We start from the raw sequence: 24,516 nt of genomic DNA on the forward strand, positions 1-24,516 counted from the left end.
ATTAGGATCATCCCCCAACAGGTGATCAATGGATCATTAGAAAATAGCTTTATAACTTATACTGCAGCCAGCCACTAGGGGGAGCTCCAATTTTGGCTTCTCTTTTAGGTAGCTGTCATGTCGTCTATCTTTTTATACAGTCTACGGTTTGTCTCTGTGCGTTGCTCATTAAGGTACAGTGGGTCATTTTTAGCCTCCTCTTCCATCGAGGCTGTTGTCTTGGTCTGTCATGTTTCTACAGTAGCACAAAAGGACAAACTAGTAACATACATGTTTTTGTGTTTAGCATCACAGGAGCTTCTTGTCCTCGAAGGCCACCGTACTTCACTAACAGGAGAGGTTAGCATAGGAGTTTTCCACACACTGTACCTTTAAATCCGACCGCAAATAAAGGTTACCCGTCATGATGCCAGACAGAATCAGTGGATTCACATGTTTGGTTACGGGCAAGCTGCACATGTTTCCAAAACTTGTATTGGAAACTTTTCTCTAATAAAAGGGTTTAATGTCTTCTTTGGTGAAAACTGCCTGTGATCATTTGAGGAAACATAAGTCTCCAGACCAGTTTTTAAAGACCTCGTCTGGATCACGTCCACGCCTGCCTCACATTCTGTCCCTTTGTCCTTTAAAGTTCTCAGCCGTGTAATGTTAATCCAATTAATGAAAGCGTCTGGTAGCAGCGAGACTGTACAAACCAACAAAGCTGATATCAGCCGACCCTGTGCTGTCTCTGCTGTGTGTTTGATCTCTGGAAGTTATGAGTAATTAAGTGTGTGGTGAAAAGCACAACCAAAAAGGTCTTTTTGTTCCGAACAAGTGAAGCAGGAGGTAATCGCACAAGCGTGACGGGACCTCCCACATGGTCAGATCCCAAATTTCTCTCTTTTCAACCTCTGCATGCCTCTCATTGTTAACGTGGCTGGTCCTCATCGGCCCCTACAGGAGGCGGGGAGGCTCGCTCTCTCTTTCATGGTTTAATATTTGTGAGTATGAGTTAGGCTCTGTAAGAAATTAATAAATGCCTTTGTCCAGTGGAGAGTGAATATCTGTGATAAAGATTGTCTTGATCAACAGAGTTTGTCTTTGTATTTCATTCTTCCAAGAGATGAGTAGTTACACCAAGCATACGCTCAGAGTAAGGAGTGAAACAGCCAAACAGGGTCATGTATACAAAAACAGTAACTTCATCTTGCACAGATACAGACATGTCATTTTCCATTACAACTCAAAAACTGGATTTGATTTAATGACGGAGCATCTTACCTGACTTCTTTCTGCAGACATGACTGTGTTTTAAATAAAATCATTAGCTGAGTGCAAGCAGAAGACTCCTCCCACCTGTCCTCAGGAACAGCAGGTACAAAAATAATGTTATGATCTGATATGAACTCAACAGCGCTATTATAGTGTGTATGTGTGTGTCAAAGAGAGAGAAAGAGAGAGAGAGAGAAAGAGAGAGAGAGGGATAGAACAGTCCAAGACATGACCCCTTCGTTTCGGGTCAGGGACCTGCTCACCCTGTTGGGATGTTAATCTGCATAATCGCCTGCTCAATGTACATGATCCCCTACCTGTCTTTAACCTGGACTCTGAATTAGCCAGTCCCTGTGAAGAAGTGAAAAATTATACATATGTCACAGAATCATAGTAATTAATGATAAGTGGTGCAGGAGATCAGAGTTGATACATGATCCGTGTAGATCACCCCAAAGATGCAGTTAAAAAAAGGCAAGACAGAGAGTTTGTTTCCCTGTAAAGCTCAATGTTTAGAGCAGACCTGGGCATTGTACGGCCCCCGGGCCACATACGGCCCTTTGATTGGCTTTGACCGGCCCGTGTAAGGCTAATTGGAAATTACAAAATAAACATACTTTCTAACTTTACCTCATGCATGGTCTAAAGCTGCATTGCTTTTATTTTGAAGTTGTTTTTTTTTATTCGCGTGCGTAATGACACAATAGACGTGCACATGATTGGATCCTTGTCACAAGAGGAATTTAGCCCTCAAAATGTCAGCTAAAAAAAGAAAGGTAGATGCTGAATGCAGGGTTTTCAAAAAGAATTGGACTGCTTTATTTACCGAAGTCAGAGGTAAAGCCGTGTGTTTAGTTTGTGGGGAGCAGATCGCCGTGTTTAAGGACTACAATTTGAGTCGGCATTACGAGACGAAACACGCTGAGAAATATAAAAACTTGACTGACGCTGAAAGGACGCGGACTTCGGAAGCTTTGCTAGCTAAGCTGCAAAAGCAGCAAGGCTGTTTTACCAAACTTCACGCAGCCAGGGATGCAGCAACCCAGAGCAGCTTTGTGATATCCCACAAAATCGCCAAATACAGTAAGCCGTTCTCGGAGGGGGAGTTTGTCAAAGAGTGCTTGGTGGACTCTGCAGCACTAATATGCCCTGAAAAAAAAGCGGCATTTGAGCAAGTCCCGCTGTCCAGGGCGAACCGTGACTAGAAGGATCGAGGACATTGCGGGGAATCTGGAGCTTCAGCTGCAACGTGAAGTGGCACGTTTCGACTTTTTCTCTTTGGCTTTGGACGAGAGCTGTGATGTCCGCGACACAGCCCAGTTACTCGTATTCGTCCGCGGGATAACACCGGACTTGAAGATTACGGAGGAGCTGGCAGCAATGCGGTCGATGAAAGGAACGACGACAGGGAGCGATCTGTTCACGGAGGTAAACGAGTGCATGGACCCGCTGGGACTGAAATGGGACAGGCTGACAGGCGTCACAACGGACGGTTGTCCAAATCTTACCGGAAAAAATGTTGGACTTTTGAAACGTATGCAAGATAAAGTGACTGAAATCGACGTGGATCAGAAACTGGTATTTTTGCATTGTATTATACACCAACATGTGTTATGCAAATCAGTGCTAAAAATTGACCATGTTATTGATGTTGTTACTAAAATAGTAAACTTCATCAGGGCAAGAGCATTGAACCACAGACAGTTTGTCGCACTTTTGGAGGAGCATGAGACCGAGCATCGTGACATCGGCTACCACACAGCTATCAGATGGCTCAGCCTGGGCAAAGTGCTAAAAAGAGTCTGGGACCTGAAAGCAGAGATTCGGGAGTTTTGTGAGAAGAAAGGTAAAGACTTCCCAGAGCTCTCAGATGAGGACTGGATGGCAGATTTTGCATTTTCTGTTGATGTGACTGCACTGATGAATGAACTGAACACCAAACTGCAAGGCAAGGGCCTTTTTGTTCATGAAATGCACAGCCTGGTGAAGGCTTTCATGACGAAGATACAGTTTCTTTCAAGCCAACTGGAGAGCAACACTCTCACTCACATGCAAACCCTGAAAGAAGTCACACCACCAGCTGATCACTTCCGCAGGTACTCATCCATGTTGGGAGCATTGCATGGTGAGTTTTCAAGGCGATTTGAAGATCTCAGAAAAATCGAAGATGAAATGCACCTGATTTCCTCTCCCTTTACCTGCAGTGTGGATAATGCAGCCAGTGATGTTCAGCTGGAACTCATCGACCTGCAGTCTGATGCAGTACTGGCAGAGCACTTTAATTCAGGATCTCTGCTAGATTTCTACTCTTCTCTCAAGGAGAACTTTCTAAACATGAGGAGACATGCTCAGAAGATGTTGGTTCTCTTTGGCTCTACCTACATATGTGAACAAACATTTTCAATGATGAAGTTCACGAAATCCAGGTATAGATCCTCTCTCACTGATGATCATCTGTCAGCTGTGCTTCGCATCTCCACCTCAGACATTCAACCTGACTTCGATGCACTTGTTAAAGCCCAGCAGAGACTAGATTTCTCTCACTGAACAAGAAAAGAGAACTTAAAAACACCAAATGAGGTGATTAGACTACAAATGTTGGCATTTAAAGGCACCAACTAGCAGTGAACTGGGACACTTTCTTTGGAAGCCTTTTTCTCAGAATCACAGTTCAGTGATGTTTAGTGACAGTTCAATATGATGTATCTTGCTTAATATTTGGAGTACAAAGACAATATTGTGATGTCTTTAGAATGCTAAGAACCTCTTTCCAACAGTAAATGAAACTCAAAATGTGTTTGAGTGAATGTGACTGGAAAATTTTGTTTAATAAATTCAATTTTTTTGTAAGGCAACCTCACTTTTTCATTGTTTAACTATAACATATACTCGTTCCAGCTTGTCAAAACAATGCTATTTACTGCTTTTTATAAAGAAATACAATTAATATTATGCAGAATTGAGTTCAGCCTTTTGGCCCGGCCCTCCACAATATTTTCAGTTTCTCATGTGGCCCCATGGAAAAAATAATTGCCCACCCCTGGTTTAGAGGTATGAATTTAATGAGTTGGGCCATTTTGAATCACCGTCATTCATTTACAAGCTTTTTCCTGCTCCTGTGAGGAAATTTGTGCAACAACTAATGCCTTATAACATATTAAAGCAGCCACAACATTTTTTTTACGCACAGTAATTCTTAATGCCTCTAGCTGCCGGCAGCAAGTAGGTGTCAGAGAAGGCAGTTAACTGCATGCTACATTATCCACAGAAGTCACAGTGAGTGATACATTTAACCTTTTAAAGAAAGTAGGAGATTTTTTAACAACTTTGTCAACAGGGGTCAACAAATATGATATTAGTAGTCGTTAAACTAGTTACTATGATGAGCAGATAGGTAGATCGATTGTTTTACTGATCCAAAGGAGAAAAAAAAGACATGACTTTGAAGTGGAAATCACTGCATTAAAAACAGACATGACTCTGTAGTGGAAATCACTATATTAAAAACAGACATGACTCTGTAGTGGAAGTCACTGCATTAAAAACAGACACGACTCTGTAGTGGAAGTCACTGCATTAAAAACAGACATGACTCTGTAGTGGAAGTCACTGCATTAAAAACAGACATGACTCTGTAGTGGAAGTCACTGCATTAAAAACAGACATGACTCTGTAGTGGAGATCACTGCATTTAAAAAAAGGCATGACTCATCCTGTCAAGGGTTAAGAAGAGCTGGAGCCGATGCCAGCTGTCATTAAGCGAAAGCCAGGGCTACACCTCCCAATCAACCACTGGGCGGACTTGCAGAGACAAACCACTCACGCTCACGCCTACTGGTTGTAGAGAGACCAATTAACCTAACCAGCATGTGTTAGAACCGTGGGAGGAAGTGGAATGTGCAATTTCCAGACAGACTATGATCAGCCAGGGATTCAAACCAAGAACCTTCTTGTTGTCAGGTGACAGTGCTGCACCACCCAAGTACAATCTTATCCTGAAGAACTCTTCTGTTCTCCCATAAAAGGCCATGACGACATGCTGGAGAGCTTGTTTTGTTTCCATTGTTTGACTTCTTCTTCTTCTTCTTCTCTGTTTACTCACAGTTTACAGAGAAGCTTATACGACGCAAACTGCTGCAGCTAAAGCCTTTGTCTATTCTTCGAGAGCTTTAAAGTCTCTACTCTTTTCTGTGAGTGAAGGAGGCTGAGTGTCTGAATGAAGAATGAAGGTGTGTTCCTATAGGTGGAGGTCAAAGAATGGGCCCTTTCATTTGGCTTCTCATTCATCAGAAGGAGGGATGGAGGAAAACGTGGCAGCCGTCGGTGTTTGGTGCACGTGAATCTCTCAGTTTGAAGTTTCTCCCACATGATAGAGATTAGGAGCTCGGAGACCGAGTGGTCTTGTGTTTCTTCTCGTCTCCTTCCTCTTCTCTCACACATGTTTGTCTTGCTAATGATGAGGAAGAGGAGGAGGAGAGGAAGGGAGAGAGAATGCAGGAAGGGAGACACATGCCGTTCGGTTCCCCTCGGAGTATTGGACACGTGAGGTATGGAGGGAAGGTGAAGGCCTTCTTCATGTCTGGGTGAGAGGTTGACTGGATGAGGATGAAGATGCTTTGCATGTTGCTCTAACGGGTGAAAACTTTAAAAGTGTGGACAAAGACCTCAGGACTTTAAAGATGTTGGTTCACAAAACAGTTTACTGTGTACAACAGAGGCCTCATTTCATAAAAACCTGTTTCAAACATGTTAACCATCGTGCTGCATCTCCTCTTCTTTTAAAAAGTTTGGAAAATGAAACTATTTCCTGGATTTCAGCTGCTCAACAGTTCAGGGTCTCCTTTGTCGTATTTTTAATTTCATGATGCTCCAAATGTTTTCAATGATGACAAGTCAGGACTGCAGGCCAGTTTAGCACCTGTAATACGTGCAGAATTTGGTTTGGCATCGTCGTGTTGAATTATGTAAGGTCTTCCTGAAAAAGGCATCGTCTGGATGGCAGCATATTTAGCTTCCAAACCTATGTTGTTCAGCATTAATGGAGTCTTCACAGATGAGGTGTAAGCTACCCATGCCATGGACTCTTATGATCCCCATACCATCAGGGATGCTTGCTTTGAACTGTGAGCTGATAACAAGCCGAGTGGTCCCTCTCCTCTTTAGAGCGGAGGACACAGCGTCCATGATTTCCAAAAAGGAATGTCAGATTTTGATTCTTCAGACTGCAGGACAGTTTTCCACTTCCCCTCTGTCCATCTTAAACGGGTTCAGGACCAGAGAAGTCTTGAGTGTTTCTGGATCATGTTTATATAAAGTTTCCTCTTTGCATGGTTCAGATTTAACCTGCATTTGTGGATGCAGTGATGAACTGTGTACACAGACATTTTTTTTAAGTGATTTTGAGCCGATGCAGTGATTTCCACTACAGAGTCATGTTTGTTTTTAATGAAGTGATTTCCACCATTGAACTATTTGCTCACACAGTCTCTCACAGAGTGGTGAATCTCTTCCCACCTCTGCAGAAGTGTAAGGGTTGAGAGTCAGAGAAGTTGAATGATGATAAAGCTTTGAATTGTCACACACGTGTAGCTCACGTGTACCTCTCTATGTGTGTAAAGGAGCTGTGTTATATCAGGGCCCTTGACCTTCTCCCCGCAGGACTACATTCAGCTCTCACATCCTCCACAGTGTGGTCGAGGGGCCCGGTCTCTCTGGGTCCTCTTTGTGTATTACAGTGGGATAAAGGAGCCTACTGTCCAGGTCTGCTCTGCTTTACCGCAATCCCTCTCCACGTACATCATCACCTCGACATCACTGTGATGGACAGGCAGCGGGGGAACAAGGAGAGAAAACACCAGAAAATGCAGAGTGGCAGAAAAGGAGAGGATGGGGAGAGAGAGAAAGAAGGGAGACAGTTTGAGAAAAGAAAAGATGAATGGAGAAGGTAGAGGAGAGTTTGAGAGGAGAGGTAACGGATTGACATGATATAGTCTCTGTTTGCATGGAGATAAAAGATAAGAGCTTAAAAATTAGACCGTAAACATTCAGGTCAAAGAGAAAGAAAGGGAAAGAGCTCAGGTCAGAGTTGTGTCCTCAGAAAAAGGGCAACGAAAGAGAAAGGTTTTAAGAGACTTTGATGAATGATGAATGGAGACGATACATGACTCTCTCCGCCAGCCATAGATCTGTCTGATGTTACAACAGCAGTACCAGCTTGTCCTCAGAGAAGAAGACAGGCTCTCATCATCATCTTCATCGCCTCACAGCTGTTGAGCTCCAGGCAGTGACAGGAGCTGTCGAGGAGGAATCTTCCTGTCAGGGCAATCGAGGAAGTATGAGCAGAATCCTAGTTGTCAGAAGCCAGAGGAGCATGGGAACTATGGGAGGAATGCTAATGATGGTTAATGGAGATTATACCCAGGTGGAGGAGGTAACCATGTCCTGAGACCGAGGACAGAGGCTGAGGAAGAAGTCGGGTCGGCTGTGTCTACACCAAGGTTATTATAGTTAACGAAAACTAACGAAATAACGAAAACGAGAGGTGAAAAAACATTTTCGTTAACTGAAATAAAAATAAAAACGAGGCTTCACAAAAAAACGAAAACTAACTGAAACTGTATTGTGAGTTTACAAAACTAACTAAAATAAACTAAAATGATAGAGAACATGTCTTTAGTTTTCGTCTTAAACTCAGCATTTTGAGTGGATATGTAATAAAGTCAGAGACTGATCGGGTGGACGTCTCTGCTCTGCTCTCTGCTCTCTGCATCTGCGCGGGAGCGCGCCGAACGGAGCCTGCAGCTGACAGGCGCGCGCACTCACAGCGAGGCAGAACTGCAGGGGGATTAAATCGAGACGAACTCTCTCGCTCCGACTACCTGCCCTGTTTATAACCGTTCCTGTGTGAATGCCCAACAAGTAAGTATAATGAGACGGAGAACTGACTTTTCCTGTCCATAAGCATTCACGTGTGTTAAAACTCCCGAGAGAGAAAATAGACGCCATGAGCGCATGCGTCATCTCATATTATTAATCACCCATATGATCCTGTTGATTATTGATTATTAGTATACTTGTAGTGGTAGCATCTGAATCATTATCTCTGTATCAATGATTATTGTTTATTGCTTATTTTATTGTTAAGGATGTATCAGTGAGTCACCATATTATTTAACACTATAGAGGGTCAGTAATGCTAGCCTAAGTGTCCATATTGTGACCATCACCCTTATGTTTGTGTATTTATTTGATGTGTTTCCGACCACACTCATACCTATTCCTCTGTGGCCTCATTGGGTCTGCTGAACTGTTGTGCTGTACAAGGAGAATATTCACTAAACGGTTAAAGCTCCCTCCTGCCTCCTGTCCAGTGTGTTCTGACCGACACCCCAGGGAGAGTACTATCCTACAGAGTATCCACCAGTATTCCCTATTTTTTAGGATATGAATTTTTTGTTTGTTTTCTGCCAGTTTCACTTCATTTGGCTCATTCGCACAAGCAGGCACGCGTCCACACTTTGCCTGCAGAGCGTTAATGGCAGCGAAAGTCAGGAGAAAGCGGCAGAGCCCCATTTGGGATTACTTTGAATATGACTGTCTCTGATAGGAGTAAGTGCCTTGCAATGGAAGGTGATAAAATATGTTGAAAATATGTTTCTCAAGGGGGAAAATCCCACTAATCTTAAAGTCCATTTGAAAAGCTCACACAAGACGGCTAACCTAGCATACCTTGTCAAGGCAAGAGAGAGCGGCCAGGCCCCTTACCCTGAAACAGAAGCTAACCCCCGGCCAGGCACACAGGCAAAAAAGACTAAAACTAATACTGAAACTAATAAAAACTAAACTAAAACTAAGCATTTTCAAAAAATAGAAACTAAACTAAACTAGCAAACCCGCTTCAAAAACTAATTAAAACTAAACTGAAATTGAAAACAAAAAGTCAAAACGAAATAAAAATAAAAACTAATGAAAAATGCAAAACTATAATAACCTTGGTCTACACTGAGCAGAGAAACTGATCAGCCCTATCTGATCTGTGACTGACAGGTTCTGTTGAGGTGAGAGCTGTTACCATCCAAACATCACAATGAATGATACACTTTATGCTAATGCTAACAGCACTTACTCACCTGGTTTCTGCGTCTTCTATTTCTTGCCAATATTTCTCCTTTTCAGTCTGTTATGGTTGTCCCTCGTCGACACATCGTAAAGGTAGAGATGTTGTTCCCAAAGATCAACAAACTTTTCCTCTGTCTTAAGCCTGGTTTATACTCCTGCGTCAGATCATCTGCGTAGCCCTTTGAAAAGACGTGGACTGCAAACCCTGATTGGTCCGGTGTCCTGGATTTAGGACACTTCCGCAATTGCCACACATCAGCCGTGCATTTCATTCTTTCTGATGTCTCCTATCTATTCCACTTTAATCATTGCTGTATGATAAACAACAACATATATCATATATATTGACACTGCTGTGAAAATATAGCGGGACCAGAAACAGGCTACCAGACTGTCAGAGAGATCACACGCACTTCAAGTGTTTCGCCAGAGGGACGTGGACACATTGACGCTAAAGTATGTGGGGCTCACGTCTGCATTTCATCTCACAGCACTAACTTCATCATTCTTCCTTATCTTCACCATTTTGTAAGCGCTCTTGTCTTTTACACGTGCAGAGCGCTCTGTGAAAGTCGTTCACTATGTCACAACACCTCTCGTCTGCCAGACCTGGCTGCAATCATTCTAATGTTTAGTCTAACCTCACCATTAGATGAAGGGCTGTGCATGCAAACGCTGAAATACCATGCAACAGAAAAGACAGCAAAAACACAGATTGAGACTGTTTACGTACACGTTTGTGCATGTACGTACGCAGTTGTGGATCAATTTACATGGTTACAAATAGTTTTGCTTCAATAATAGCTCCATACTCACGTATATTAAGTTCTTCTGAACACCTGTACTTCTGGGTTGTAGTCAGAGGGGGCTATATGCAGCATGTTGACCAAACAGATGTTGTTTACTTTTCCCATAGTAGAGATTGTGAGACCAAAGTGAGTATGGCAACACACTAGATAATGTTAAGACAGATTTAGGGCCCAATTTGACACCTTTGGCAATTGGGGAGGCGTTACCTGATTTGGGGCTCATTGTAATTATTTGTCCAAATGACCCTAAAGTGTGTGGTGTCACTACAACTTTTTTTCTGCACCTGAACACGTCGGAGACTCCCCGATCTGGAGTCGTAAATATCAAACACACTCAAAATAATAAAACATTGGATGAACTTAATTGCATTATGCCACTAAAATTCCATCTAAACAAATAAAGTTAAATCAGACTATCTTGATTGTGTTATTTGAACACTGTGTAGATTAGTGTGTGAAACGTCATGTGAATATCTCAATTCAATTTACTTCCCTTTCACTGAATTAAAATGTTTGTCCTTAGTTAGTCTAGTCAAATTCAATTAAGTTAAGTGAACATGTGCCAGACAGTTTAGTGCAACAACATTCAGCCTTGTTGGATGAACTAGTACCAGTTTAGTCTGTTTTATTAATGTCAGTGTTGTTGAATTAACTAATATGTTTTTTAATAGTTTTACTAATATCAATCTTATTGTTCCAATTAGAGTTGTTTCATTGATAGTACTAGTTAGCATTCATTTAAATCAAATTACCAAAGTTCCACAGACCTACATAATAAATGACAACACAAAAACAATTTTAACATTTTATTCTAAGTCCAATGAAACAGACTTTGGAACAACAATATGTTACATTAAAAACACATTTTCAGCTGCTTTCACATGATCACCACTGAGCGCTGCGCTCAAAGTTCAAATTATTTCAGCTTTGACCCCGTTTCCGCTGACCTTTTGAAGCGCAACCAATGAGATGAAAGCTGTAGATGACGTAGCAACAAGCAGCAGTGATTAAAGTAAAACTCAACATACGTCACAATTTTGCCCGGAAACATAATGCGTTGAGCAAAGAGCAAAATGCTTGTCAGCAGCCTTACAAAAGAAGGTGCCTGACTATAACTAGCATGAGTGCAACAACTGAGTTGTATGTATTCAAATTTCTCTACAAAAATGAATAAAAGATTACATTTTAACACATCTTGATGTTATCATTTACCTTCGCCCAATACTCATTTTTACTACTTGAACGCATAATAATGTAACTCAATGCAACCTCTGTTAATGTTAGCAGTTAGCTCCATTTTAAAGCCAAGCAGGACTGCTAAAAAACTGCTGTTTTTTCAACACTTTTAAACAGTGAATTATTAGAGTTAAAACCAAAGAAAATCTGCTTGTGCATTGCAGCAAAATAAATCAGAAGTAGTGAAAGATTACTGTAATATTTCTCACAATCTTTTCACTATGTTTTGATAAAAATAAAAAATATTTGTAAATAAAATTGTCCTGGTGCACATTCAAAATGTTTTAACAAAGAAGCATGTAGAATGAACTTGCAACTAAAATAATCTGCATTAAATCAAGATATGTGCATTCCTTCTGTCTTTTTACGACTTTCTCAGCCTTGAATCACTCCAGAAGCTTGTTTTTCAGAAATTGTGCCTTTGAGGACAACCTCTGGCCATCTAGCTTCAGCAGAATCTTCTGCAGGACCTCAAAAGTGCACTTGAGCTCTGGTGGGTAGCTCAGGTTCAAACAGTATATGAGTCCAAATAAGAGTGCACAAGCCATTGCAATGCTCCCCAAGCCATGGAGGACCTCCACACCTTCAACCAGTACACCAACATCCTCTGGGTCATCTCCAGGTTCAGCACCCTCCTTCTCAATGACGTAGACTCCCATCACTGTTTGCTCCATGGTAGTTTTGGCCTCGTTGTCTGTGGCCTATGAAGTAAAATATAACAATAGTTTACAATTGACAGTATAATATGAAGAAATAAAGTGTCTCTCTCTCTCTCTGAAAATATTCCAATATCAAACTGCACAGCTCCCACACAAATGATTTGTGTATTTGATTTTTTTTTTTTATCTGGTATAAATGTGTCAATATTAAAATAAAATAACCACAGATTCTCTGTTGCTTACAGTTTTAAAGGTTCATTCCGCCCAAATACTATTTTCCGTCTAATGATTCATAGTTTTAAAAGGTTCATTCCGCCCAAACACTACTTTCTGTCTAATGATTTATAGTTTTAAAGGTTCATTCCACCCAAGTACTATTTTCCCTTTAAGCAAATAAATATGTTTGTGACTGTATTTCAAAAGTAACTCACCAAGTACTCCTTCACAAGTTTCTCGTGGTCTTCGTTCAAGTAGATGCACAAGGACTTGAGGATGCATGCTCGTCTTGTATGTATCGTGTCATCCTGAAACAAACGACAACAAAAAAACATTCTGACTATTCCGTTTGACAAAAGATAGTCTTGAATGCAAGTTTGATTAATCCTAAGTGTTGAGTATAGTTATTGTGTGGCAGACAATACTTTAGTCTCAGGAACCCAAAATGCAAGTACTCAACATCTGTTCGAAATCTCAACAAAATCTGACACAATATGACACACAAACATTTTAATACCAACCTTTGAGATGGCCACCATGATCTGTCTTATTTTTCTTCCAGCCACCCCACCTTTTTTTTGAAAGATCGCCATCAAGCGTGGCGAGTACTGGTCCAGCTCAGCAAAGAATGTAGATATTAGAGGTACAGTTGAGATGCGCAGGAACTCCTTATCAATCTGGAAAAATGTAACAATGCACTTGTTACTCAGCTTATTAGAACATCACAACAATATACACAGGTAGGACAAAAATTAATTACTAGCCGTTTGATCACTGCATTAGCAATAACAGTGTGGAGAAAAGTTCTACTAAATATCACCATAACCATATCTTTGTATTGAGTCAACACTTCTATATTTGATTTGTCGTTATCTTCCTGTTCTTGTATGTGTGCACACTCTAGGCGCATACAAAAAACGTCAGCACATATGGGACACGCACCTCTTTCCCACTGAACAGAGCTGGCCATCTGCTTTTGAAGTCTGCAACCAAGGGCTGTCCTTGAAGAACCTCTTGCCTTCGGTATGAGAAAGTCGTGTCCATTTTCTCAGTCACTATATGGTCATTGTTTCTCTTTGTAATCTCTGAAAGCAGGGAAATTCTCTCCTTTTCCAGACTCTCATCAGTTTCTCCTTTTGGATGCGGTGGACAATAATTGACTTCTGCCCTTCTGGGCTTTTTCACATTCATTGCTGGAACACATCTGTCTTTGGGCTTGTTCTTCAGAGAATTTATTGTCACCTCAGCACATCCGAGGCCTCTTAGAGTTGTCCGGAAGTTGGCCATTTTATACTTAAGGCTAATCTTCCACCCATAACAGCCATTAAAGGATCCCTGCTCCCACAGGCAAGGATGCTTTTTCACAAGGGCTTCTGCAACATCATTTAGATCAAGGTCAGTTGGGTAGGCTTTGAATTTAATAATTTCTTCTGACAGTCTTTGCAAAATGGCAGACTTCAGTTTTGGTGAGGGGCTCAAGCGGATTCCACTGGCATTGTACTCAGCATTGGCCTTTTCAAGTTGCAGTTCAGCATCATAGCTGAAAGAAGGGACTGGGAAAACACTTGGCCAAACCCACTGCCTTGAAGATGAGGACGAATCTGAAGAAACAGGCTCTGTCTCATCTGTGTCAACCGAGGAGACTGATGAGGAATATGTTAGGCCCTGGGCTGCTTGACCTATCACTGCATCATCTTCAGTAAAACTTTGCAAAAGGATCACCTTAATGGTTGCTTTGTCAACTACTTCGGAGATCACGGAAAGGTTGATGAACTCATTTCCAAAATCAGCATCCTGATACTGAAGCCGAAAATCTTGTTGCAATCCAAAACTCGTCTTTATTGTCTGGCACAATTCCTCTATGGAGTCTGGTATCCCTGCTGGCAGAATAAGCTTCCTCGCATCATTTTCACCAAGGATGATTCTCAGTCTTATGGGCTGCGTCATTGTCCAGACCTTAATAAAAGAAAAAGAACACTAGTTGAATATTTCACAACAAAAAAAACTCAGGAGCACTTAAGAAGCACATACTAATTTATAATTAGACAAGTCTATATCAGGGATGTCACAAAATTTAGTAGTTGATACCAATATCAGTGAAATTCAACAATACTTGATACCCAATTCAATACCTCGGTAAACATCAAAACAATAAACACTTTGGATACTTTGTTAATGTAACTTAACATGAATTGAAAATCTAACAGCCACTTTATATTACTTTGAAAACATCTCCTTCAAATAACTGTATTTATTCAAATTTATCTCCGAAAAAGAACAAAAGATTACATTTTAACACATCATGATGTTATCATTTACCTTCGCCCAATACTAATTTTTACTGCTTGAACTCATAATAAGGTAACTCAATGCAACCTCTGTTAATCTTAGCTGTAAGCTCCATTTTAAAGCCAAGCAGGACTGCTACCACTGGCTGCTAACAGCTAATGGCATCAACTTGGTACCGAAGTATCGGTTCTCGTGACATCCCCGTGTGTGTGTGTGTGTGCGTACTTTGTTTTTAAGAATATCAGCACTAAAGAGAATCTAGTGTAATTTCTAGTATATAATAAACTAGAAATTACAGTAGATTCTATTTAGTGCTGGGATTTATGAATTTTAATCAAACGTAAAATAAATATTTTAAATGTTTTAAATCATTCAATTAAATTATCAAGCAAAATTTTGAACATTCTCTGGTCCTAGCTTCTCAAATTGTATGATCTCCTGTCTTTTAATTATTGTCTTGCATTTTGTAATTTCATGAATTAAAAAATAATAAATACATTGACAAAAAATGATCATAAATTGCAGCCCTGCTACGAAGCATAATTTTACGACTTATTGTGCCATATGATGTGAGGGGGACATACTTACAAACATTACTCTCATTTTTCCTGTAAGTTAATGTGTCTCTTCAGAGTAACCAGACGCAGGCCTCCCAGTGAATAGGAAGCTAACGGGTAGTCATCAAGTAAGTCCCCATGCTCAATCAGAGCCACCTCTCTCACATGTGACATGTCAAGTTCAAAAGCTCTAAAGTGTTCTCTATACCAAGCAGAGAGCTTCTTCACAATAAAATGTATCTTGCTTTGTAAAATACAGATCTGCAGAATTTCAGCAAACTGTGGCAGACCAAATAATTGTCCATGGACAACAATCATTCCTTTGCTGTAGTTCATACCATTGTATGACACACTTTTTGTAATATGGACATCAGTCTCATCTGGTAATCTTTGCTTAATAGAAATTGCAATGTCACTTTGCAAAACGTCAACTGGTACTGATGAGACACTAGTTACCACCAAAGATGTCCTATGGTCAGAAGAGTGCAGGTCAGAAGCAATCATGAGCTGATGCTTTCTTGCAAGTGTGAGAGGGATGTTTTTAAAACAGTTGGTATGGCGAACAATCTGTTTAAAGAAACTATGTTTCGCTTCAAATCTTATTGTCCATTTATGGACAAGAGGCCCAAAGAGGCGAATCAGTGCAGGGTAATGCTCTAAATAATGATGTTTAGGGAGAACACGGTTGTTTGGGAAAAGCTCTTGGTATCTCTGGCGATGTTCACTGATTTTGCATTCAAGATATGCAATTGACTCATCAGAATGGACAGGGGCTACAACAAGATCCACTATGTCCTTGAGATCCAAAATAACATGCCAAGTAGGTTCATCCTCTGGAACAAGTGGACCAATAATCAGAGGCAACAATCGGAGCAGACACCAATTTTCATGTGCATTTCCCCCAATATTTTTTTTATTGAGAATGTTTTTGGTATTGTGTGAGGCTGATTGGTTTTATCTCCCCATTTGTACTCAAAATTTTGGATCAAGTTGTTAAGTTTTTCTAAGGTGAAATACTTTTTAGAGATCAAAAGACAAAAACAATGAGCAAGCTCAACAGGTATTATGCCCTCAAACAGATCATGTGCTACATCTGGAGGGTAGCCTGCAGTGACATGAAAATGGGTGAGATTCTTACTCAAAGCACAACCCCTTTTAACTCCACAGCACACACTTGCTGTTTCCAGAGCACACTTCAAATGGCCTTCATGGAGTGCCCGCGTTCTACACTCAAAAACACCAGCAGTCAGTGACTGAATTTCCGCTTTCTTAGCTATGCAGAATCTACAGATGTATTCGGCAGAAAAACTTTCTATGAAACCTGCCAGCCCATGGGCTCCTAGGTTGTCAGCTATCACAGAATTCACAGTGCCTTTGATACACTCATTCAACTGACTAATGAACACACCACGTTGCTCTAAGATTACCAGATCTTTCAAAAGTGGATCCAACACTTTTTCAAACCCAAATGTCCTCAAATCTTCACTTTTACAAAGAACAGCCAAATAAATGGATGACAGAGCAGAATGGGAGCCAGGAGGTAAATTGTCCAAGACCCAATATACACCACAAAGCTTATGCTTTTTGCGTGAGGTCCCAAGAGGATTGCAAACTTCGAAATCATCAATATATAGTTTTATGGAAATTCTCAACTCCTCAACAGCTAGAAAGCCATTTGTTTTATAATGCTCACCATCTCGAAAAGACCTGTAAACCCTCTGGCCACCATACAAAACCTCTCTTTTTCTTTGAGCTATTTGTTCTTCAACCACTTTATCCAGTAATTTATTGTGACTCAGTATTTCCTGCAATAACTGTAATAAAGGGATGTACTGAAATGACCTTCTTTGTTCTTTAGATAAAATATACTCAACAGGCTCTACAACCCTAAAATGTAGCTTGTAGTATTTTTTCCTTTTAAAAGAAGTGGCAAGAGGCCCACACTTTCTCAAAATGTTAGCCACAGGGTTAGAGACACACACGGAATTGGAGAGCTCTTCAATAATAGCCTGACCAATATGTAGGTTATGGCTTTTGAAAATTTCGGTAACTATACACTTTGTGACTGGCTCACAAGCTGAACTTACCAAAAAATGCAACTCTTCTAATAACTCATCTACTGCTGTTGCTGGAATATGAAATATATGTTCCAATTTCAACAATATTACAGCTATTTTCCGCTCAATTAATTCTGGTAGATTTACAACAGCTCTGTCATCACTTTCTGTCACTGACTCTGTTTCAACGTCAACATATGATACATCAGAAGAACAGCTAGCTGTCACATTATCAGAGGTATCTGACACATGCAGTGGTTTCACATATGCAACTAGACCAGCTTTAAAATCTTTCAGTGTGTGTGGATGATGCTTCCTCTTTTTATGTGTATAAAATGTATTTTTAATATTTGTTTTGAAAGGGCAACCAAGAAATACACAACTAACAGTCTCGTTACTTCGCAGATGTGTTCCAATATGAACAAAAAAATCTTTCTCTGTGGAGAGGTCACTGCATTCACATAACTCACATCTAAAAGTTACTGAACTGGTAGCTGTCTGTGTAAACTGAGATGAATGACCTTTATGGACATGGGAGTAGAGTCCACCCCATGTCTTGAATGTGCATGGACAATTTACATATATGCACGAATAATGTTGGCCTCTTCCATAATGATGATGTAGTTTATAATGTTTAAGTAACTTGTACCTACTGCTCTCTCTAGCGACACATTGACTGCACTGCCACATACACGTCACTGAAAAAAAAAGAAGAATAAATGCATTAGCCAACGATAAAAGCCATTAGCCATGTATAGTAAAAACACACCGCATTTGAGCAAAACCATTAAACCTCAGCTGTGTAATTAGGTCTATATATGGTAACAGATAAACAATATAACAAAAAATATAAACTCACCATAAATTGTCTAGGGCCACACACAAATATGAGAGCATGGGGACACTGCTTCTTCAGATGTATTTCTGGTAAAGAGAAAAAAAAGGAAAAAAGTTACAATGGATGTCATATTTCTATTGTTAATAAAAAAAACATCCCCCAGGTTTAGTAACAGCTGCCAAAGTATATTTTGCCACCCATTTTTTAATTTTATCCGTTTGAAAGAATGACGCCATCCGTAATAGATTAACTACCATACAGGGCTGTTTGCAGCGCACTGATACTCTCTCTTTTTTCCCTCTCTCACAAACACACAGCGACGTGTCTGTGTAAAGACCCTTATTTCTGTGCACTGTCTGAAGTTAAAGTTAACACCGCTCACTTTACGTTTTTAATTTAAATGTAGAGTCTGTCGTCTTGTCGCTTGGTGTTTGTAAACACACAGCATTCAATGTCGGACCCTCCTCTCCGGTTTCACTGAGGGAGAGAGACATGGTCGAGCGAGGTAACGTTACAGAGTGACTGGAGGGTTAGTCGCGCTAGACAGGACAAATTAAACTGAGGAATAAAACTTTCTTTTCTGATTGTTTTACGTTACTTACTTTGTTAAGCACAAATAAAAACACACACACACACACACACACACACACACACACACACACACACACACACACACATACATCTCCACGCAGCCCTGCGGAAGGTGCCGTTTAGCGGGTTTTGTGTTGCATCATCCTGGCTGCAGGTGCGCGAGTGCTTCAGGTGTGCTGACAGGCTGGAGAGAGGGTTGCACACCCTGCATGCTGTTATATAAATACAAAAATAAACCCTCACAGCTGTTATCAACAGGACGACGGGCGCTTTTTAAACATAAGTGTCGGCCCCATACAGCAGAGTAAAATCACGGAGGTCTGCCGGAATTTCCCTCACTCACCGTGTCTCTCTCTCATTGCAGAGACGTTTTTTTTTTCCGCACAGCGGCTCAGTGACTGAAGTTTTTACGTGCACAAAAAAGCTTTTTTGAGAGATATTAACGATAGTAACGTTAACCGGGATGTAAATGAAGAAAACCTAGCTAACTTTCTCCTGAAGTTGACCAAGCGTTAGCTAACTGCGAGAAACATGAGTGACAAAACATAACGGAGAAATCTCTCATAAATATCTAATAACTACAGTATTATTTATCACTGATACCATATCACTAAATACATTAATGTAGATATATTTGAATTACTTACCCTTATTAGCGAGGATGACCAACGATTCGGTGGGAGGATGTAAAATGTCGGCTTCTAATTGCGCGCAATTCAAACTGTTTCCGCATCAGGTGGGCGTGGAGCATGCGCAGTAGTTAACCGTATCAGAGTGTTGTTTGGAAGTACCTCATTCTCATTGGATTGACATTAATGACATGAATTAAACCGAATTTCCTTTGAGTCACGTCCAACAAACACGAACGAATTATTTAATGAACACAAACACAACATATTCATTTAATACTAACACATGTCTAGTTTGCTAATCAAACACATGCCCTAGTTGAGTTTTTTGAGTGCATGTTTACGCTTCCTGGTCAGACTGCCTCCGATGGAATATCTGCAATAACCAATGAGAGGAGCAGACTGAGAAGCATCTTAAACTGTAGGATGTGTACTTTTGCAGCTCATGAACATGACAATGAACATTAACACAACTATGCCCCGAGTTAAGTGGAATATTGAAAAAGCAAACCTTGTTGCATTATTTGCTCAGATTATGTTCCTTGTTTTTGTTGCTGCCCGACAGAACACACGCCAATACAGCCAGCTGACGACGTGAAATGCCCTCCGTGTTTGTTTATCTTCTGAAGTCACGTTTGATCTTGTGAGCTTCTGTGAGATCTCATGTCTAGGGAATCGTTACCACAAACGTTTAGTGAGGGGTCTAGCAGTCTTCAGGAGTAATCTAATATGTGTGTTTAGGGGATTGTGATTTTATAAATCGATCTGAGCTGTCCCCATGTGTGGTCTCACACAGTTTTAAAATCGATTGAGGTTTAAAAGTTGTCTTGTGTGCCTAGCCTTAAACATAAGACGAGTTACAAGGAAGTGGAAGTCTTTTTGATTTTGTAGACACAAACCAACAGTTTATCTTCATATCTGCTTTTCTTTTTTTTTTAAGTCATGTTTTTTGGCATTTTTGACATGCAGCAAATGTTTGAGGTCAGGAGTCGTACCTGTGACTGCTGCAACAAGGACTATATACTCTGTACATGGGACGCACACTTGGACCGCTAGGCTAACGGCGCCCCTGTTTTCCCTTTTTAATCATATTCTCTAACTTTATATAAGAATGATTGTAATAACAGATAAAGTCACAATGAGGATGCAAACTTAAAAAGAGCAAAAAGTTACTCTGACAGCTTTATATTAGGCATGCTCTCAGCTCTCAACTATCGGACATGAAACCTGACTGTTAAAAAATATTCAAAGGACATGAAATGAGTGACTGATTTTTGTGGTTTCATGTTTTCCTTGGGGGACATAGAAACAGTAACCAGGAGGGACAAGTGTGCTCCTCTTCCCTCCGTCCAATCTGTCTTCCAGACAGTGAGTCCTCCGGGTCAGCCTGCGCACACAACATACAAACAGCCTCCGATCCAGCCCTGACAAGAACAAATACAGATGTACATTCCTCCTGTTCACTGCCACACGGGGAAATGTCTGTGTGTGTGTGTGTGTGTGTGTGTGTGTGTGTGGGGGGGGGGGGGGGTAGTCCTGGTTATATAATGACAGGGTTTATTTGATTTTCAAAGCATTGTAACCCTTTAGCTGTGGTATGTGTGTGTGTTTGTGCAACAGCTGCATCAGAGGACGATATCTTATGCATCAATGTGTGTGAGTGTGTGAGCGGATGTAACCCCGACATTTCAGGACAGCATTCTGTGTGTGTGAGTGTGTGTGTGTGTGTGTGTGAGTGTGTGTGTGTGTGTGTGTGTGTGTGTGTGTGTGTGTGTGTGTGTGTGTGTGTGTGTGTGTGTGTGTGCATACAGTATGTCTGTGTCTGTTTTATGACTTCAGTGACTGTGCACCTCACAGGAAGTTACCCTAGAAACCCGGAGAGCTCGGGGTCATGCGTGGAGCGGGATCTTCAGCAGGAAGTATTTACGAGCCTCCGCAGACATGAAGCGCCTCGTATCGCGGTGTGAAGAGTGTTTTTACGAGCTAACAGCGAAAATCATCCGTCATCATCAAATAGTCAAACAAGCCTGAAACAGCCTACAGCCTGAAGATCACCTGGATGTGGAAATCCTGCCGAGGTGTGTTAGCAAAGCAGACATGTGAGTCGACAGGTTGGTGGAGGATGAGAGGTGCTGCTGGCGTTGTTGTGTAAGGTCTTTTTTAAGGTCAGCGTGGAGGTTTGAGAGAAAGTTACAGGAGCTGCAGTCCAGAGAGAACCATTCTCACTGCTCTCTTCAGTCCCTCTCATTTTCAGCGGTGCACACGACACTGTGCTGTATTTACTGTGCAGTTAATCTACTGCACGGCCTCGTGTTTGCATGCACTGACTCCTGCTCCAGCTCTGTTTCCTCTCTGCAGAGCGTTCACAGTTTGTCTGGGGAACAGATGTTTCAGAGGAACAGGTTTCTGTCACATCCAGATTACTGAAAGTGCTACTGTAGCTGTAACCATTCAGGCAGCTGCATCGTACTTTAAGATGTAATTAAAGGTTCAAATATCTGTATATTGTTTATGTTTATAAATTGTTTATGTTTATGTTGTTGATTTTAATGTTTCATTCTGCCACAACAAAGTGAATTTACTGCAACCAGAAGTGAAGAAGAACAACGTCACGCTTCTCTTAGGTGAGTTTATTAAACTACATTTACCATATTTGTCCCAATATATATCTAATACATATCAATATTAAGTTAGACAGAGGTAAAGTATATACTTACTTTTGCACTTTAGCCTAAATCTAATGCTACAGCAACCGCGCCAACACAGGGCCAGGAGCCTGAAGTGACAGTTAATGACTGAAAACCAGAAAAGAAAATAGATCTAGATCTGTTAATTGAAACCTACAAATTAGAAAAGTTCATAATCACTTTTAATGTTGTCCTGGATCTATCTCCATACTACAAAAAATTCACCAATAAGAACCCGTGAGGAATTTATCTATGTGTTGACTTTGGGGGCCCACTGTGGTCAAAGAGGTATATCTATTTCTGTATATATATCTACACACTTCTGTGTTGACTCTATGCTGTAGTGGCCAACCTGGTCGTTAGCAATAAGTACTTTTGTTATGTTAAACTGGAGCTGATACATGTTGCTGTTAATCATACACGATAAGAGTAGACATCTGAGGAGATGGTGTTATGATTGATTGATTGATTGATTGATTGATTGATTGGTTGGTTGGTTGGTTGGTTGGTTGGTTGATTGATTGATTGATTGATTGATTGATTGATTGATTGATTGATTGATTGATTGATTTAAGAAGATCATGACAGAGAGCTGAGAGCTAGTGGAGAAGCAGAAGCTGTCTATTTTTTTGGTTCTCATGTGGATTTGATTGCCCTTTCAAGACTAAGACACGAGAACGTCTTTCTCTCTTTTCTTAAAACCAACAAACTGTCGTCTGGAAACACTTCAGTACTTCTGTGTTTAGATGTGTGGTCGTGTGACAGATTGTACTGTGAGCTTTGTTTCTAAATATCCCTTCCAGTCATTTATTTTTTTACAATTTGACCTCTGTCCCTCATCCTCGCAGAGTGCCTTGGTAATAAGCACATCTTTTTGCACCTGGTGCAGCACTCGCCCCGTTCTTTTTTACAATGACCCCAGATTTATATTTAAGTATCCACGACAACAAAGTCAGTGATCGGATTTTACTTTTCTGCCTTTTTCTCTGACGTTAAAAACAAAAGTTTCTGAAGCCCTGCACACAAAAACACTCAAACAGGATACTGACAGTGTTTATGATGTGTAAACATGTTTGATATACCTACCACTGCGAGAAACGTGCGTGTGTGTGTGTGTGTGTGTGTGTGTGTGTGTGTGTGTGTGTGTGTGTGTGTGTGTGTGTTTAGTGTAACATATGCCTTTTAATGACTGTTGACCTGCAGAGGAGCTTACTGACCTTCACATCCTCCTGCAAACCTGTGAACTGAATGCCACTGGACCCCTGGGAGGACAAACACACACACACGCACATGCACACACACACACACACACACACAAACACACACACACTTACACATCTGTTGTGTATCTGGCTTGCTGACAGGGAAGTAACAATGAAATGTTGGGGTGTAGTGGAGTATAGGTCAGTGGAAAGTGGAAGTTCGACTCTGCCTGAGTCATCTGATTGATTAGAAAATACACAACAGCTACGATGAACCAGTTTTATGAGTTGCACCACTGTTCTAAGACCCTTGTTTGCACCATCTGGTGCATTGGGTCGCCAAGGATCACATTTTTTGTGTCTAACGGTGAAATTCCACCAGATCTGTGTCCGGTCCGTCTCTGATCCGTCACAGCACCGGATCTGATATTTCTATTCTAGTCAATGTGTTAACTTCCACTGGATCCGCTCCATTGCGTTCTTGCTCCGTCTCTGATCCAGCAGGTCGGAGCTCTCCGGATCAGATGTGCAAGAATTTTATTTTTGCAGAATACTGGAGCACGACGCATCAAGCTCAGCAGAGCAGATGGAGCGGGACAGGAAGTCAGGCACCAAAACAAAATTAAAAATCCAGTTAATTTTCAGAATAAAACACTCAACCAACATGGATGAGGAGAGGAGGAGGATAATCCTTGATTCGGTAATTACCACAGGAAAGCCTAGGTCACATGACTCCAGTTGTCCGGCGGTCCTGCTCCATGCTACGTTCTGGAGACGCAACCGATGCAGCAGATCTGGTGGAAGTCTGATGTAACTCTCCCCCTAACAACACAAAGGTGCTCAAGATGCGGTCCCGGTATTGCGGCCCTGAACCTGCAGCCTCCAGCTCTATCGACACGTAGCTATGTTTGGGGTGTACGCCTTCATTGTTGTCAGTTGCAGAGTTTTACATTTTTTATTCTCTTCTATCCATGGCCTACCCTATATGATATTAATGTATCAGCAGTGTTATAACTTTTCACAGGGATGACAGGGATAAAAGGTTTTAATTATCCTTTCTTAAAATTAACCTCAGCGTTAAAAGTTAATTTAAAAATACAATGCTGATAAATACAACCCGACTGGGTTGGATAAATAACAATGAATGGATTATGCATTTGTGCATGTACACTGCTGTTGTCCATGGAAACAAACTTCACTGCTTAAAGAAAACCCATGCATGTGCAGGACAGACTCAGAAAGAGAGAAGGTGTATTACTTTGTTTGTGGCGGTCACCAAAACAGTGTGGCAGGTATGGTAGACAAATGTAACCATTGTGGTTTGGAGGGGGTAGGTATGAAGGTAATCCAGAGACCTGACTGGAAGGCTGGAGG

General features: G+C 41.0%; 2 protein-coding genes across 2 annotated transcripts; one reads left to right on the forward strand and one right to left on the reverse strand.

The window, feature by feature from the left end:
- Positions 1-2,634: 2,634 nt before the first annotated feature.
- On the forward strand, positions 2,635-3,801 carry LOC117818953 (general transcription factor II-I repeat domain-containing protein 2B-like). The gene has a single exon (XM_034692115.1). It carries the CDS (start codon positions 2,635-2,637, stop codon positions 3,799-3,801), a length of 1,167 nt encoding a protein of 388 aa, XP_034548006.1.
- Positions 3,802-10,974: 7,173 nt separating this feature from the next.
- Positions 10,975-19,340, reverse strand: LOC117831807. Its single transcript, XM_034710713.1, has 6 exons — positions 19,272-19,340; positions 18,055-18,119; positions 13,235-14,248; positions 12,814-12,969; positions 12,508-12,600; positions 10,975-12,118 (listed from the first exon to the last, which is right to left on the reverse strand). Exons 2-6 carry the CDS (start codon positions 18,055-18,057, stop codon positions 11,804-11,806), a joined length of 1,581 nt encoding a protein of 526 aa, XP_034566604.1. The 5' UTR covers positions 18,058-18,119; positions 19,272-19,340; the 3' UTR covers positions 10,975-11,803.
- Between the last annotated feature and the right edge of the window lie 5,176 nt (positions 19,341-24,516).

This window comes from Notolabrus celidotus, chromosome 1, assembly GCF_009762535.1.
Source record: "Notolabrus celidotus isolate fNotCel1 chromosome 1, fNotCel1.pri, whole genome shotgun sequence".
NCBI classification, from domain to species: Eukaryota; Metazoa; Chordata; class Actinopteri; order Labriformes; family Labridae; genus Notolabrus; species Notolabrus celidotus.